Source organism: Hyla sarda, chromosome 3 (assembly GCF_029499605.1).
Source record: "Hyla sarda isolate aHylSar1 chromosome 3, aHylSar1.hap1, whole genome shotgun sequence".
Taxonomy (NCBI): Eukaryota; Metazoa; Chordata; class Amphibia; order Anura; family Hylidae; genus Hyla; species Hyla sarda.
In genome coordinates this window covers 299,758,293-299,775,343 of record NC_079191.1, presented here as the reverse complement: position 1 = coordinate 299,775,343, position 17,051 = coordinate 299,758,293, and the positions used below count along the sequence as shown (strand labels likewise).

General features: G+C 40.4%; 1 protein-coding gene across 4 annotated transcripts in view; it reads left to right on the top strand.

The window, feature by feature from the left end:
* The window catches only part of LYST (lysosomal trafficking regulator), a 1,083,863-nt gene that overhangs the window by 425,449 nt on the left and 641,363 nt on the right, over nt 1-17,051 (top strand). For all 4 annotated transcript variants that reach the window (XM_056566940.1, XM_056566939.1, XM_056566938.1 and 1 more), the window contains exons 19-20: nt 7,149-7,286; nt 16,749-16,947. In XM_056566940.1, the coding sequence (XP_056422915.1) occupies nt 7,149-7,286; nt 16,749-16,947 (337 nt within the window). The remainder of the gene's footprint in view (nt 1-7,148; nt 7,287-16,748; nt 16,948-17,051) is intronic.

Genomic DNA, 17,051 nt, shown 5'->3' with positions numbered 1-17,051 from the left:
TTTTCACAGCAAGTAAATAGCAAAGTGTCTTATAATAACATAAGGAACAATTTATTAAAATTTTAGTTTGGTGACAGATACTCTTTAACCCCTTAATGACCTTGGGCGTATGGATACGTCCTGGCTCCCTGGTACTTAAAGAGGTACCCCGCCCCCAAAGGATAGGGGATAAGATGTCAGATCGCCGTAGTCCCGCTGCTGGGAACTCCGGGGATCGCCGTTGCGGCACTGAGCTATCATTACTGCACAGAGCAAGTTCGCTCTGTGCGTAATGACGGGCGATACGGGACGGAGCAGCGTGACGTCATGGCCCCGCCCCTCCTGACATCACGTCCCGTCCCCATAATGCAAGTCTATGGCAGGGGGCGTGACGACCGCCACTCCCCCTCCCATAGACTTGTATTGAGGGGGGCGGGCCGTGACATCACGAGGGGCGGAGCCGTGACATAAAGATGCTCCGGCCCCTGTATTGCTCGTCATTACGTGCAGAGTGAGCAGTGGGACCGCGGCTATCTGACATCTTATCCCCTATCCTTTGGATAGGGGATAAGATGTCGGGGGGAGAAGTACCCCTTTAAGGACCCAGGACGTATCCATACGCCCGTGGGAATTGGACCGGGGTGACTGCTGATATCGATCAGCAGGCACTCCGCGCAAATGCCCAGTTGATTTGCGCCGATTCTGGGTCATACCGGTCTATGGTAACCCGGTGACCCTGAATATAAGGGAGATAGCGGTTGTCCAAGACCCCCACGATCCCTCTGAACGGATAGGAGTGAAGTGCTACCCCTCCCATCCCTGCTATTGGTCTTCTAGAGAGATGACCAATAGCAGGTCGGGGGCGGGGGTTAACTTTCGGTTTCCCCATTCTGCCCACCCATAATAGGCCGGACAGAACGGGAAAACCGACAGGGACCGGCGCCAGCTGTGTGTAGCGATCGGCGGCAGAAGAAGTGGATGGTGATGCGGCTCCCTGGATCCTACGGATGCCGGTGAGTTGCCTAGCAACATCTGGAGGGCTACAGTCTGAGACCACTGTACAGTGGTCTCTAAACTGTAGCCCTCCAGATGATGCAAAACTACAACTCCCAGCATGCCAAGACAGCTGTTTGCTGTGCGTGCATTCTGGGATTTGTAGTTTTGCAATAGCTGAAGGGTCACAGTTTGGAGATCACTGTGCAGTGGTCTCTATACTTGTAGCCCTCCATATGTTGCAAAACTGCAAATCCCAGCATGCCCAAACAGCAAACAGTTGTCTCGGCATGCTGGGAGTTGTACGTGCGTACCTCCAGCTGTTGCATATCTACATCTCCCAGCATGCCCTTGGGCTATCAGTCCATGCTGGGAGTTGTAGTTTTTCAACAGCTGGAGACACACTGGTTGGAATATAGTGAGTTGGGTAACAGAACCTAACTGAAAGTTTTCCAACCAGTGTGCCTCCAGCTGTTGCAAAAGTACAACTCCCAGCATGCACGGTCTGTCAGTACATGCTGGGATTTGTGGTTTGGAAACAGCTGGAGGTTTGACCCCCCATGTGAATGTACAGGGTATATTAACACGGGCAGGTTTACAGTAAGATTCCTGCTTCAAGTTTGGGCTGCGGCAAATTTTTCGCCGCAGCGCGAACTCCTAGCGGGAAACTCAGTCACCCACCAGTGCGAATGTACCTTAAAAACAATACACTACACATAATAAAGGGTAAAACACAACATATACACCCCCTTACACTGCCCCCCCCTCAATAAAAATTAAAAACATATTGTACGTCATTGTTTACAAAACGGAGCCTCCAGTTGTTGCAAAACAAAAACTCCCAGCATTTCCGGACACCCCCTGACTGTGCAGGCATGCTGGGAGTTTAGCAACAGCAGGAGGCACCATGTTTTGGAATCCCTGTTTAGAATACCCCTATGTCCACCACTGTGCAATCCCTAATGTAGTCCTCAAATGTCTATTTCAAGGAAACAGTTTAGGGCCACATATGGGGTATTTCCGTACTCGGGAGATATTGCACTACAAACTTTGGGGGGCTTTTTCTCCTTTTACCCCTTATGAAAAGGAAAAGTTGGGGGCTATACCAGCCTGTTAGTGTAAAATTTTTAACATTTTTACACTAATATGCTGGTTTTCCCCCATACTTAACAAGCGATAAAAGCAAAAAAGACCCCCATAATTTGTAACGCAATTTCTCCTGAGTACGGAATTAGCCCATATGTGGGCTTAAATTGCTCTGCGGACGCACAACAAGGCTCAGGAATGAGAGCGCACCATGTATATTTGAGGCCTAAATTGGTGATTTGCACAGGGGGTGGCTGATTTTACAGCAGTTCTGACATAAACTCAAAAAAATAAATACCCACATGTGACCCCATTTTATTAACTACACCCCTCACGGAACGTGACAAAGGGGTATAGTGAGCCTTAACACCCCACAGGTGTTTGACGAATTTTCATTAAAGTTGGATGGGAAAATAAATAATTCACTAAAATGCTGTTGTTACCCCAAATCTTTCATTTTCGCAAGGGAAAATAGGAAAAAGCCCCCCAAAATTTGTAACCACATTTCTTCAGAGTAAGAAAATACCCCATATGTGGATGTAATGTGCTCTGCGTCTGAACTACAGTGCTCAGAAGAGAAGGAGTGCCATTAGGATTTTGAATAGAAAATTTGTCCGGAATTGAAGGCCACGTGTGTTTACAAAGCCCCCATAGTGCCAGAACAATGGACTCCCCACCCCACCCCCCAAATGTGACCCCATTTTGGAAACTATACCCTTCACGTAATGTAATAAGCGATACAGTTAGCATTTACACCCCATAGGTGTAGATTTTGGGAACAGTGGTCTGTTAAAATGAAAAATTAAATTTTTCATTTGCACAGCCCACTGTTCCAAAGATCTGTCAAACACTACTGGGGTGTAAATACTCACTGCACCCCTTATTAAATTCTGTGAGGGGTGTGGTTTCCGAAATGGGGTCACGTAGATGGGTCCACTGTTCTGGCACCACGGGGGGCTTTAAACGTTCATGGCCCCTGACTTCCATTCCATACCATACCCATAGCAAAAGCTCAATGGCGCTCCTCCTCTTCTGAGCATTGTAGTGCACCAGCAGAGCACTTGACATCCACACATTGGGTATTTCCATTTTCTCCTATTACCCCTTGTAAAAATGTAAAATTTGGGGAAATAAACTGCATTTTAGTGGAACATTAATTTTTTTTCGTTTACACATCCAACTTTAACAAAAAGTCGTCAAACACCTGTGAGGTGTTAAGGCTCACTGTACCCCTTGTTGCGTTCCTTGAGGGGTGTACTTTCCAAATTAGTATGCCATGTGTTTTTTTTTATTTTATTTATTTTTTTTGCTGTTCTGGCACCACAGGGGCTTCCTAAATGCGACATGCCCCCCAAAAACCATTTCAGCAAAATTTGCTTTCCAAAAGCCAAATGTGACTCCTTCTCTTCTGAGCATTGTAGTTCGCTCGCAGACCATTTTCCATGGGGTTACAAATTTTCCAAAATGGTATGCCATTTGGAGTTTTCTGCTGTTCTGGCACCATAGTGGCTTCTTAAATGTGGCTTCCTTTTTCTCATATTACCTCTTGTAAAAATTCAAAAACTGGGTGTACAAGAACATGCGAGTGTAAAAAATGAATATTTTGAATTTTCTCCTTCACTTTGCTGCTATTCCTGTGAAACACATAAAGGGTTAACACACTTACTGAATGTCATTTTGAATACTTTGAGGGGTGCAATTTTTATAATGGGGTCAATCGTGGGGTATTTCTAATAAGAAAGCCCTTCAAATCTACTTGAAACCTGAACTGGTCCATGAAAAATTCCAATTTTGAAAATTTTTTGAAAATTTTTAAAATTGATGCTGAACTCTCTGATGTCTTCCAAAAGTAAAAACATGTCAACTTTATAATGCAAACATATAGTAGACATATTGTATATGTGAATCAATATATAATTTATTTGGAATATCCATTTCCCTTATAAGCAGAGAGCTTCAAAGTTAAAAAAATAATTCAACATTTTTAACTTTTTTCATCAAATTTTGGAATTTTTCACCAAGAAATTATGCAAGTATCGACAAGAATATGCCAGGAAAAAACTATCTCTGAATCAGAATGAAAGGTAAAAGCATGCCAGAGTTATTAATGTTTAAAGTGACAGTGGTCAGATGTGCAAAAAATGGCAAGTCCTAAGGTGTAAATGGGCTTGGTCCTTAACCCCTTAACGACGCAGGACGTATATTTACGTCCTGCGCCGGCTCCCGCGATATAAAGCGGGATGGCGCCGCGATCCCGCATCATATCGCGTCGTTCCCGGCGCTCATCAACGGCCGGGACCCGCGGCTAATACCACACATCGACGATCGCGGCGATGTGGGGTATTAATCCTTTAGAATCGGCGGTCAAAGCTGACCGCCGCTTCCAAAGTGAAAGTGACCCGGCTGCTCAGTCGGGCTGTTCGGGACCGTCGCTGTGAAATCGCGGCGTCCCGAACAGCTTAAAGGACACCAGGAGGACCCTTACCTGCCTCCTCGGTGTCCGATCGGCGAATGACTGCTCCGTGCCTGAGACCCAGGCAGGAGCTGTCAAGCGCCGATAACACTGATCACAGGCGTGTTAATACACGCCTGTGATCTGTGTAAAAGATCAGTGTGTGCAGTGTTATAGGTCCCTATGGGAGCTATAACACTGCAAAAAAAAAGTGTTAATAAAGGTCATTTAACCCCTTCCCTAATAAAAGTTTGAATCACCCCCCTTTTCCCATAAAAAAAAATAAAAGTGTAAAAAAAAAAAAATAATAATAAACATATGTGGTATCGCCGCGTGCGTAAATGTCCAAACTATAAAAATATATCATTAATTAAACTGCACGGTCAATGGCGTACACGCAAAAAAATTCCAAATTCAAAAAAAGCGCACTTTTGGTCACTTTTATACCATTAAAAAATGAATAAAAAGTGATCAAAAAGTCAGATCAAAACAAAAATCATACCAATAAAAACTTCAGATCACGGCGCAAAAAATGAGTCCTCATACCGCCCTGTACGTGGAAAAATAAAAAAGTTATAGGGGTCAGAAGAGTACATTTTTAAACATATACATTTTCCTGCATGTAGTTATGATTTTTTCCAGAAGTGCGACAAAATCAAACCTATATAAGTAGGGTATCATTTTAACCATATGGACCTACAGAATAATAAGGTGTCATTTTTACCGAAATATGCACTGCGTTGAAACAGAAGCCCCCAAAAGTTACAAAATTGCGTTTTTTTCTTAGATTTTGTCGCACAATGATTTTTTTTTTTCCGTTTCGGCGTGCATTTTTGGGTAAAATGACTGTCACTGCAAAGTAAAATTGGCGACGCAAAAAATAAGCCATAATATGGATTTTTAGGTGGAAAATTGAAAGGGTTATGATTTTTAAAAGGTAAGGAGGAAAAAACGAAAGTGCAAAAATCCTTAAGGGGTTAAGGGCTTAAGGAGTTAGGATTTTTCAGTTTTTGCACTTTTGTTTTTTCCACCTTCTAAAAATCATAACTCTTTCAATTTTCCACCAACAAACCCATATGAGGGCTTGTTTAATGCGCTACCAACTTTATTTTGTAATGACATCACATATATGTGGGACAAAAATGAAAAACGCCATTTTGTAATTTCTAGCAGCTTCTGTTTCTACGCAGTGCACGATTTGGTAAAAATGATATATATTTCTGTAGTTCAATATGGTTACAAGGATATCCAATTTATATTGTTTTTAATATTCCTTCCTTATATGATGGACGGACGTTGTACCCATCATTAAAGTTGATAAAATTGTGATCTGTTTTATCCAATATCCTATGTCAACTCATATTACTTTATTTTTTTATTTTCCTATCAAGTTACTAAAATAGATATATGCTTTTTGTATAGTGAAACATAACGGATTGATATAGTTATAGCCACATGGGCCCTGAGGATATATACTTATTTCATTTGAAATACCACTGTTACTAGAATTTTATTCATTTTTATATGTCTATGTATTAAATATCAACATTTTTTATTTAAGGCTGGCTCGATTTATATTACATTATTTTAGCCATCTGTGCATCACTCTCTCAGCCTTAAGATTGAGTGATACATTGTTTGCATGATCATTGTTTAATTTTAGATGCCGCGATCAACTTTGATCGCAGCATCTAATGGGTTAATGCCTGGCGTCACCACGATTGATGATGTCCGGCATTAGACACTGGTACCGGCCTTTGATAGATGCCGGGACCACCCCTTAAGGGGTTAAAGGACCTTAACATATATAGCTTGGAAGTAAGACCAGACTGAGGGGATATGATAGAATCTTTGAAATATTTAAAGGGAATCGACACAATAAATGAGGAGATGATATTTAAAAGAAAAAGGAACATAGTTTTAAATTAGAGAGGCAAAGGTTCAATAATAACATGAGGAAGTATTACTTTCCTAAGATAGTAGTGGATGCATGGAATAACCGTGCAGCAGAAGTGGTTGCTGCTAATACAGTGAAGGAGTTTAAGCATGCAAGGGATAGGCACAAGGCTATTCTAAGTATAAGGTAGGGACAAGGTCAATTGAGAGTATTCAGAATATTGGGCAGACTACATGGACCAAATGGCTCTTAATTGCTGACACATTGTATCTTTCTACGTGTATTAGTTGTTGACTATACAATATGACCAATAAAAATATCTGACTAAAAGACCTAGAAACACTGAAGCAACAAATTTAGTGAAAACGATTTGTAAGCATTGTATGTATTATAACTAAGTATGTTTATGTGGAATAGCAATACTATGTATGTGGAAAGTATAGCATTTCATATGTGACTTTACATTGAAGATCTAGTAAAGTGTGTGTGTTTATCACAATTACGGTAAACCTTTGCCTTAGTTAAATAAATGCCTAACATGAGCTGTGAGTGAGTGTTATTCATAGGTTTGTTTCACATGTAGTATTTTGCTCAGTATTTATAGTTAGAAAAAGATGGAACCAAGAGGGCTGAAAAATGTAAGTATCTGGTCAGCATTTTTAAAGGGTTACTATCATTTAAATAAGAGTGTGAACTAAACCATTAACGTATTATTGATTTTCATGTGTTTTTTTTTTGTAGGTTGGTGTATGGGAGACTTTAATGACCTGTCTGGAAATCTTAATCAGAGATAACCATCCATACAAATTGTTTAATATAAAGCAGTTATTAAAAGCTAGAGTGGTGCATCACTTCCTGCTTGCTTGTCAAGTTCTACAGGTATGTCATTTGTAAGCTAGACTTATGTGGTATTTGTACTTCATTATTTCTAGACTCCTGCCAGTATACAGTTTAGAACATGTTGTCTAAGTTGAAAAAATTAGCAGCAAAATTATATTTCAAAACCACATTGAGTATTTCTTATGCGATAAGTACTCTTTCCCACTAGTTATGTTCATTTTAGTTTCTCTTACATTTGTACCATGAGAATGGATCAGAAGTTAAGGTTAGGAAAGACATTTATAAACAAAGAAAAAAAAAAAAAGACTCCAGTTCAGATTTTTTTCCTGCAGTTACCTACACATACACCTATATATGCTTCAGACAACATTTATGATGTGTCATCACAAAACTTTTAGTAGTGAAATTTATTGTATTGTATTGTACAACTTTTCTCCCTGGGTGCCAGGAGGTGCTGTAACTGAGGAAGGAGGGGATGAGGGTAGAAAAAATGCTTAATATTTTTAGTACACCACTAGCCATGTAGGGCATCTAAAGGTTCAGGGTGCTTATACTGGAGCAATTGTATTCTAACCACATAGGTTAAAGTGCTTTTTTAAACTCTATTAACTGGTTGCCATCTAAGGTTGAGCCGCAGCTGGCTATTAACCCTTTAGATTACTGCTGTCAAAACTGACAGCGCATCTAAAGGGACCTTTAAACAGTCACTGGTGGTCCTGCGCGGTGGATCACCTTCCCGTACACCTCCCAACCTCCCCCCCCGCATGAGTCCAAATTCTGGTCCAGTGCAGACAAAAAATGCAGCTAGCAATAGGAGGGAGACCCTTAGTGGTGGTATCAAAGTGATAAAAAGTATAAATCGTGAAAATTAATTATACACAAATATAAGGAACCTTCTTAATTTAAAGAAATAAAATATAAAAATTTCTTTTTTAATGACTGTGTCCATTTAAATGGACCATTTTCTCATTTTACCCCAAAATGCGTAAAATAATCATATTTCATATTGACGCGTGCGTGAATGTCAGAAATATCAAAATATAACGTTAACCCCTTAAGGACAATGGACGTAAATGTACGTCCCTATGCGCTGATACTTAGTGCACCAGGACAAACATTTACATCATGTACATGACCCTGAGCACCAGACCGTCATGCACGGCAGGACCCACTGGTAGTAGCGGACATTGATTGCGCTGATTTCTCTCATTAACCCCTCAGATGCCGTGATCAGTACAGATAACTGTATCTGCGGAAGTGCGGTTATTGTAATAGCTGGTCTGATCAAGGCGGCACGGCCGCGGGGATCAAATCAGCTAAGATGGCGGCCATAGGTCCCCTCACCTGCCACTGCCCCTCTCTCGGGGTCAACTGCCCTGATCTGCCTTCCAGCAGACCAGAGCAGATGATCGCCTACAATACTGATCAGTGCGTTTGTAAATGTCTGATCTATCAAAATACAGTGGTAATGACCCCGTACGGTGAACGGCGTAAACATAAAAAAATAAGAATCCAAAATTGCCGCTTTTTGGTCACATTACGTTTAAAAAAAAAAAAAAATTAAAAATGAGTAAAAAGTCACATATATGCACCGTACTGAAAACAACTAATGTTCATGGTGAAAAAATAGCCCGGATTGGGAAAAATTAGATAGTTATAGGTGGTCAAAATAAGGAAATTTTAAACATACTTATTTTGTTTAAAAAAAAAAAAGTTTTTTTTTTTTTAAAGCAGTACAAAAATAGAAAATTATCTAAACATAGCTATATTAATAGCATTAACTTGCATAATAAAGAAAATGTCATTTTTACCATAAAGTGTACAGCATGAAAAATTTGAATAATTGTGGTTTTCCACACACAAATAAAAATTTTTTATTTTTCCATACATTTTATGGCAAAATGAGTGTTGTCTTTACAAAGTACAATTGGACTCGGAAAAAAATAAGACCTCATATGGATCATGGACAGAAATATAAAAAAGTTATGATTTTTAGAAATCGTGTAAGAAAAATGAAAATGCAAAAATAAAATTAGCTGTGTCCTTAAGGCCAAAATGGGCTATGCTTTTAAGGGTTAAAGAGAATCTGACAGCTGATTCACAATATGAAGAGCTGTAAAATGAGGGGTTAATTACTTAAATCCTTTGGATAGATGCAGCGTTACAGTAGTAAACAGCTTTATTCCTGTGCCCCAGCACGCATTTGGAGGGGGAGGAGCCAACTGGCTGAGCTCCTCTGCCTAGTCTATATTCACTTCCCCTCTTGCCCGTGTCTTTATTATTTAAATTCTTCACTCTCACGTCACTATTACATGAGAGCTGGCGTGAGGAGATGAGCACTCTGCTCTTTGGGCAGAGATGAGATGCACTTACTTTTTTCTTCGCTGGCTCCCACATCCTAGTGACGTGAGAGTGAATAATTTAAATAAGCGGGGGGCGGGCCAGTTAGTCAATATAGATGAGGCAGTTGAGCTCGGCCAGCCGGCGCCCCACCTCCAATGTGCGCTGGGGCTCATTAACGCTGCACCTATCCAACGGATTTAGGTGACCCCCTACATCTCTTCACTTGAATTAAAACCTGGTACACTGGGTTCAGTGAGGGTGAACAGCTGTCAGATTCTCTGTATATATAATATTTATGATTTTGCAAAGTAGACGGTGCTGATAAAAACTACAGATCACTGCACACTGCTGTAATCTGTGGTTTTTACCAGTACCATTTTGGGGTAGACTTTTTGATCACTTTTAATTCAATTTATTTTTTCCTGAATTTGATATAAGCAAAATGCAGAATTATTGTGTAATTCTTGTTTTTTATGCCATTTACCTTGTCGAATCAATAAAGTTATATATTAATAGTTGGGACATATTGCTCGTGGCAGTACTACATGTGTTCAAGTTTATTTTGCATTCAGATCAGAAGATGGCTGTATATGGAGGAGCATGTGAAGTTTCTGTTCTCTCTGCCTTCCCCATAGTATAGGAAATAAGTTTTAGATTGCGGGGTGGGACCTACCGCCGGGGCCTCCCGCGATCTCCTGTACGGGGCCCTGGCTCTCCCCCAGAGCAGAGCGTTAAGACACCCGCCCGAAGCAGGTGCCGCCACAACCCCTCCATAAATCTTTATAGGAGAGTCAAATATTGCCATAGAGAAATATGGAGGGGGCTTGGAAGCCCCTGCTTTAGGCAGAGCCCCGTACAGAAGATTGCGGGGGCCCCAACGGTCAGTCCCCCACGATCTGTGAATAGGGGATTAAGTTTGTTCTGTAATTTCAGGCATGAAAGCACTGGCATGAGGCATTTCTTTAACCCCTTAAGGACCAGGCCCATTTTGGCCTTAAGGACCAAAGTGTTTTTTGCACATCTGACCACTGTCACTTTAACCCCTTAAGGACGCAGGACGTAAATGTACGTCCTGGTGCGGTGGTACTTAACGCACCAGGACGTACATTTACGTCCTGTGCATAACCGTGGGCATCGGAGCGATGCCTGTGTCATGCACGGCTGATCCCTGCTGCTGATCGCAGCCAGGGACCTGCTGGCAATGGCCGACACCCGCGATCTCGCGGGCGTCCGCCATTAACCCCTCAGGTGCCGGGAACAATACAGATCCCGGCATCTGCGGCAGTGCACGATTTCAATGAATGATCGGATCGCCCGCAGCGCTGCTGCGGGGATCCGATCATTTAGAACGCCGAACGGAGGTCCCCTCACCTTCCTTCTTCCGTCTCCCGACGTCTTCTGCTCTGGTCTGAGATCGAGCAGACCAGAACAGAAGATAGCCGATAACACTGATCTGTTCTATGTCCTATACATAGAACAGATCAGTATTAGCAATCATGGTATTGCTATGAATAGTCCCCTATGGGGACTATTCAAGTGTAAAACAAAATGTAAAAGTAAAAAAAAAGTGAAAAATCCCCTCCCCCAATAAAAAAGTAAAATGTCCGTTTTTTTCCTATTTTACCCCCAAAAAGCGTAAAAAATAAATTTAATAGACATATTTGGTATCGCCGCGTGCGTAAAGTCCGAACTATTAAAATAAAATGTTAATGATCCCATACGGTGAACGGCGTGAACGTAAAAAATTGCTACTTTTTTAATACATTTTATTTAAAAAAAATTATAAAAAATGTATTTAAATTTTTTTACATGCAAATGTGGTATCAAAAAAAAGTACAGATCATGGCGCAAAAAATGAGCCCTCATACCGCCGCTTATACGGAAAAATAAATAAGTTAGAGGTCATCAAAATAAAGGGATTATAAACGTACTAATTTGGTTAAAAAGTTTGTGATTTTTTTTAAGCACAACAATAATATAAAAGTATGTAATAATGGGTATCATTTTAATCGTATTGACCCTCAGAATAAAGAACACATGTCATTTTTACCGTAAATTACCGTAAGGCGTGAAAACGAAACCTTCCAAAATTAGCAAAATTGCTTTTTTCTTTTAAATTTCCCCACAAAATTAGTGCTTTTTGGTTGCGCCATACATTTTATGATATAATGAGTGATGTCATTACAAAGGACAACTGGTCACGCAAAAAACAACCCCTCATACTAGTCTGTGGATGAAAATATAAAAGAGTTATGATTTTTAGAAGGCGAGGAGGAAAAAATGAAAACGTAAAAATTAAATTGAGTCCTTAAGGCCAAAATGGGCTTAGTCCTTAAGGGGTTAAGGACCGGGCCATTTTACACCTTAGGACCGGAGCGTTTTTTGCAATTCTGACCACTGTCACTTTAAACATTAATAACTCTGGAATGCTTTTACTTATCATTCTGATTCCGAGATTGTTTTTTCGTGACATATTCTACTTTAACATAGTGGTAAAATTTTACAGTAACTTGCATCCTTTCATGGTGAAAAATCCAAAAATTTGATGAAAAAAATGAAAATGTTGCATTTTTCTAACTTTGAAGCTTTCTGCTTGTAAGTAAAATGGATATTCAAAATAAAAAAACATTTGGATTACATATACAATATGTCTACTTTATGTTTGCATCATAAAATTGACAAGTTTTTACTTTTGGAAGACACCAGAGGGCTTCAAAGTTCAGCAGCAATTTTCAAATTTTTCACAAAATTTTCTAACTCACTTTTTTTCAGTGACCAGTTCAGTTTTGAAGTGCATTTGAAGGGTCTTCATATTAGAAATACCCCACAAATGACCTCATTATAAAAGCTACACCCCCAAAAGTATTCAAAATGACATTCAGTAAGTGTTTTAACCCATTAGGTGTTTCACAGGAATAGCAGTAAAGTAAAGGAGAAAATTTAAAATCTTCATTTTTTACACTCGCATTTTCTTGCAGACCCAATTTTTGAATTTTTTGCAAGGGGTAAAAGGAGAAAATCACTGCTATTTGTAGCCCAATTTCTCTTAAGTAAGCACATACCTCATATGTCTATGTTAATTGTTCAGCGGGCGCAGTAGAGGGTTCAGAAGGGAAGGAGCGACAAGGGGATTTTGGAGAGAACATTTTTCTGAAATGGTTTTTGGGGGGCATGTCACCTTTAGGAAGCCCCTAGGGTGCCAGGACAGCAAAAAAAAAAACACATGGCATATTTTGGAAACTAGACCCCTTGGGGAACGTAACAAGGGGTAAAGTGAACTTTAATACCCCACAGGTGTTTCACGACTCTTGCATATGTTAAAAAAAAATAAAAAAAATTTTACACTAAAATGCTTGTTTTCCCCCAAATTTTACATTTTTACAAGGGATAATAGCAGAAAATACCCCCCAAAATGTGTAACCCCCATCTCTTCTGAGTATGGAAATACCCCATAAGTGGACGTGAAGTGCACTGGGGGCGAACTACAATGCTCAGAAGAGAAGGAGCATCATTGAGCTTTTGGAGAGAGAATTTGGCCATGTACATTTACAAAGCCCCCCGTGGTGCCAGAACAGTGGACCCCCCACATGTGACCCCATTTTTAAAACTACACCCCTCACGGAATGTAATAAGGGGTGCAGTGAGAATTTACACCCTTCTGGCATTTGACGGATCTTTGGAACAGTGGGCTGTGCAAATTAAAAATTTAATTTTTCATTTTCACAGACCCCTGTTTCAAAGATCTGTCAGACACCTGTGGGGTGTAAATGCTCACTATACCCCTTGTTACATTCCGTGATGGGTGTAGTTTCCAAAATGTACATGGTGCACTCTCCCTTCTGAGCCTTGTTGTGCGCCCGCAGAGCACTTTGCACCCACATATGGGGTATCTCCGTACTCAGGAAAAATTGCGTTACAAATTTTGGGGGCTTTTTTTTCTCTCACCGCTTGTGAAATTTAAAAGTATGGGGCAACACCAGTATGCTAGTGTACAAAAATGTTATTTTTTTACACTAACATGCTGGTGTAGACCCCAACTTTATATTTTCATAAGGGGTAAAAGGAGAAAAAGCCCCCCAAAATTTGTTATGCAATTTCACCCGAGTACGGCGATACCTCATATGTGGACCTAAACTGTTGCCTTGAAATACGACAGGGCTCCAAAGTGAGAGCGCCATGCACATTTGAGGCCTAAATTAGGGATTTTTCATAGGGGTGGACATAGGGGTATTCTAAGCCATTGATTCCCGCCGGGTAAGTGATCGCCGCCGTCGCTTCAACACTGTTCCCCCCGCTGTGCCCGGACACCGATGGATGGGCATAGCGGGGGGAACCGAACTTTAACCCCCCGCCCCAGTCTGCTATTGGTCGGTCGCTCCGCCGATCAATAGCAGGGATAGGAGGGGGTGGTCTTGGACACCCCCTATCCCCCTTATTTTATTGCGGCACCGCCGTTAGTGGGCAGGAGGAGGGTGCTCCCCCTGCAAACACCATAGATGCCGTGATCAGAGTTGATCACGGCATCTATGGGGTTAATGCTGCCGGGACCGACCCTGGCAGCTGCGGTGGGACTCTGGCTGTGATTGACAGCTAAGTCCCGCCAGCGATCTCCTGCGCTGCCCGCGTCACAGCAAGAGATCGCTTGGACGTATGCATAGGTCCATTTGCGCGAACGTGTAGTTCGCCTGGACGTATGCATACGTCCAATAGCGGGAAGGGGTTAAACTGTCATTTTTATTAAAGAGTTTAAAAAATAGAATACAAAGTCACATCATATATAAAGCAGCAATTAAAACACCAGGTTTCCCCGGAAAACATACCTGGCAAAGTATACAATAGGCAATGAGAAAACAGAGTGCAATGCATAAAATTCTCGAAACAGCCAAATGATAGTTGCACTCCACATGACCAAGAAAGTACAACAAACCAAAGTAAGAGGATATTCAAAAAAACGGAGGACCACTCCGACAAGGAGTGCAAAACACCAGCCCGTGCCTGTTACAGCCACATTTCCAGATATAATAAAACTAAGATTGCGGGCGAATGGCCGGCGGATCCCGCCATAGTAGGGATCATAGGAATCAGTGTCTCCTGCACTATCGATCAGTACCTATGGTTAGTGCGGGAGCAAACATGTGACAGTTTTCCTTAAAACAAACAAACAAGCCTGGGAGACAAAAAGAGAAGCAAAAGTCTTGTAGTATAGATAAGTAAAGCCGTCCGGACCGGGGGAGTGCCCGCTAGGAAGAGATTTAAGAACCTCTTCGGAAGTGAGGGTTTTTTTTTTTTTTTTTTTTTAGCTATTGCCAAATGTTAGCTGCAAGTCAATAGGGAACTGAAAAATGCCATATCCACTTGACGTTTTTCAGTTTGGTGTTTTTTTTTTGTTTGTTTTTTAACCCTTTTGGTGTTTTTCAACTATTATTGGCTCCTTGGCAGTTTTTAAAAAATGACCACTTGTTGAGACTTAGGCTTTTTTTAAGGAAAATCTTGGTGGTTTCCTCCCATAGAAGTCTATGGAAGTGAAAAAACGTCATGAATAACACCATGTGGGTTTTAACTTTGATGTTTTTGCTGGTCTTTTTTAAATCTTTTTTGGACTTTAGCGATCCAAAAAAGTGATGGAGATACCTTTTTTTAATAAAATTTCATAGGATACCATAAAAAAAGGATATAAAAGATACAGTGGTGATAAAAAAATTGTATTTAAAGAAATGTATCTTTTTTATAATGAAATTTTTATTGATTTTCAATTTGATCAATTTGGGTCCGGGCAGGGAACTAAAAATGTAGGCGACAATAATAAAAATGTAGTGTGTGTTTTACATTTTTTTATTTTTTTTTTATGAACATTTCTTAGGTAGTACTACTTCTCCCAGCATGGAAAAACCTTAGTACCTGTACTAATTGACTGATCACTCTAGGTCCGTTGTGATCCTTCTGTATCATTTATAGATGCGGCCGGATGCTCTTCTATGGTCCCCTGCACTGACTTATATATACACCTTTCCCACATTCATATTTCCCACAGAGAGCTTTGATTGGCCAGATGGTTTCAGCCAACCACAACTCTCTGTGAGAAATATGAATAGGTATATATATACATCAGTGCAGGGGACCATAGAAGAGCGGCTGCCCGCATCTATAAATTATACAGGACGATCGCATCGGGTGTCACTGCGATCTGATTATTGATGCAGGTACTACAGCTCCCAGCATGGAGCAGAGTGGGCTCCATGTTGGGAATAGTAGTACCTGCAGTTAAGGAAAGATCACATCAGATGCAATTGCAGAGATGCATGCGCTGTATAGAGCCACTCCGCATCTCTGCAATAGATAGGATGATCGCATCAGGTGTCAGGAGTGATACCTGTAGCGATCTTTCAATTAGTACAGGTACTACTACTCCCATCATGGGACAGTCTGTTCCATGCTGGGAGTAGTAGTACTACCTAAAGAATTAAAAAAAATAGAGAAAAAAGTGAAACACACACACCTTATTAAAAATGTATTAAAAGTTTGCTATAAAAAATACAAATTTCGTTAAATACATTTTTTCCTATCCCTACTGCATCTTTTTTTTTGGTGCCCAACAAATTAAGAAAAAAACGCCAAAGGGGCCAAAAATGCAATTTCCACTCAAAGGCAACAATGCCAGAAAACTGCCAAAAAAAACCCAGGGCAGTTTTTCTGGCATTTTTGTTGGCATTCTTTGTGTAAAAAAAATTTAAGTGAAAACCTAGCCTAAGAGAGAACATGTGAGGTTAGGGGAAATAGGGAGAGAGATGTAGGACCTATAGAGGAGGATGACTGGAATTATATCCTTGAAACTGTGAGTCTCATAAAATACAGTTTATTCCACATATGCATAAAAACATAAATCTTTAAACAAAGTTTAAGCATTAAACTAATCCCAACTGTTCCCTGATTTGCACTAGATTCAAGTTAGATACCAGAAATGCATAACACAGCATGTGGAACTGTACCAAACTCCACAGATAATGTAATGAAGTGCTAGACATAGTGAAGTTAGTATACTCTGTATACCAGTAGTAGTTTTGACTTTCTTTGTTTATATCTTACGGCATATAGGAAAGATTACATTTCTTAAAGGAAATATGTTAACAATTTAATTTGAATGTATTTTTTTTATTTCAGGAACACAGGGAAGGCTATATAACCTCTATCCCTCGAGATGTTTGTGGATCTTACATAAAAATTATTGAAGAAGTACTTGGATCCCCCCCAGAGTTGGACCTACTTAAATTAATCTTCAGTTTTCTGTTGGCTGTCCACCCACCAACAAACACTTTTGTTTGCCATAATCCCAATAATTTTTTCTTTTCTTTGCACATAGGTAAAATGCCTACTGCTTTTATAGAGCGTATCTGCTGTTTGCATTTATTTTACAACTTGTTCTGGAAACATTTTCACAGTATTTCCTTAAAAGAACAGGTAGTG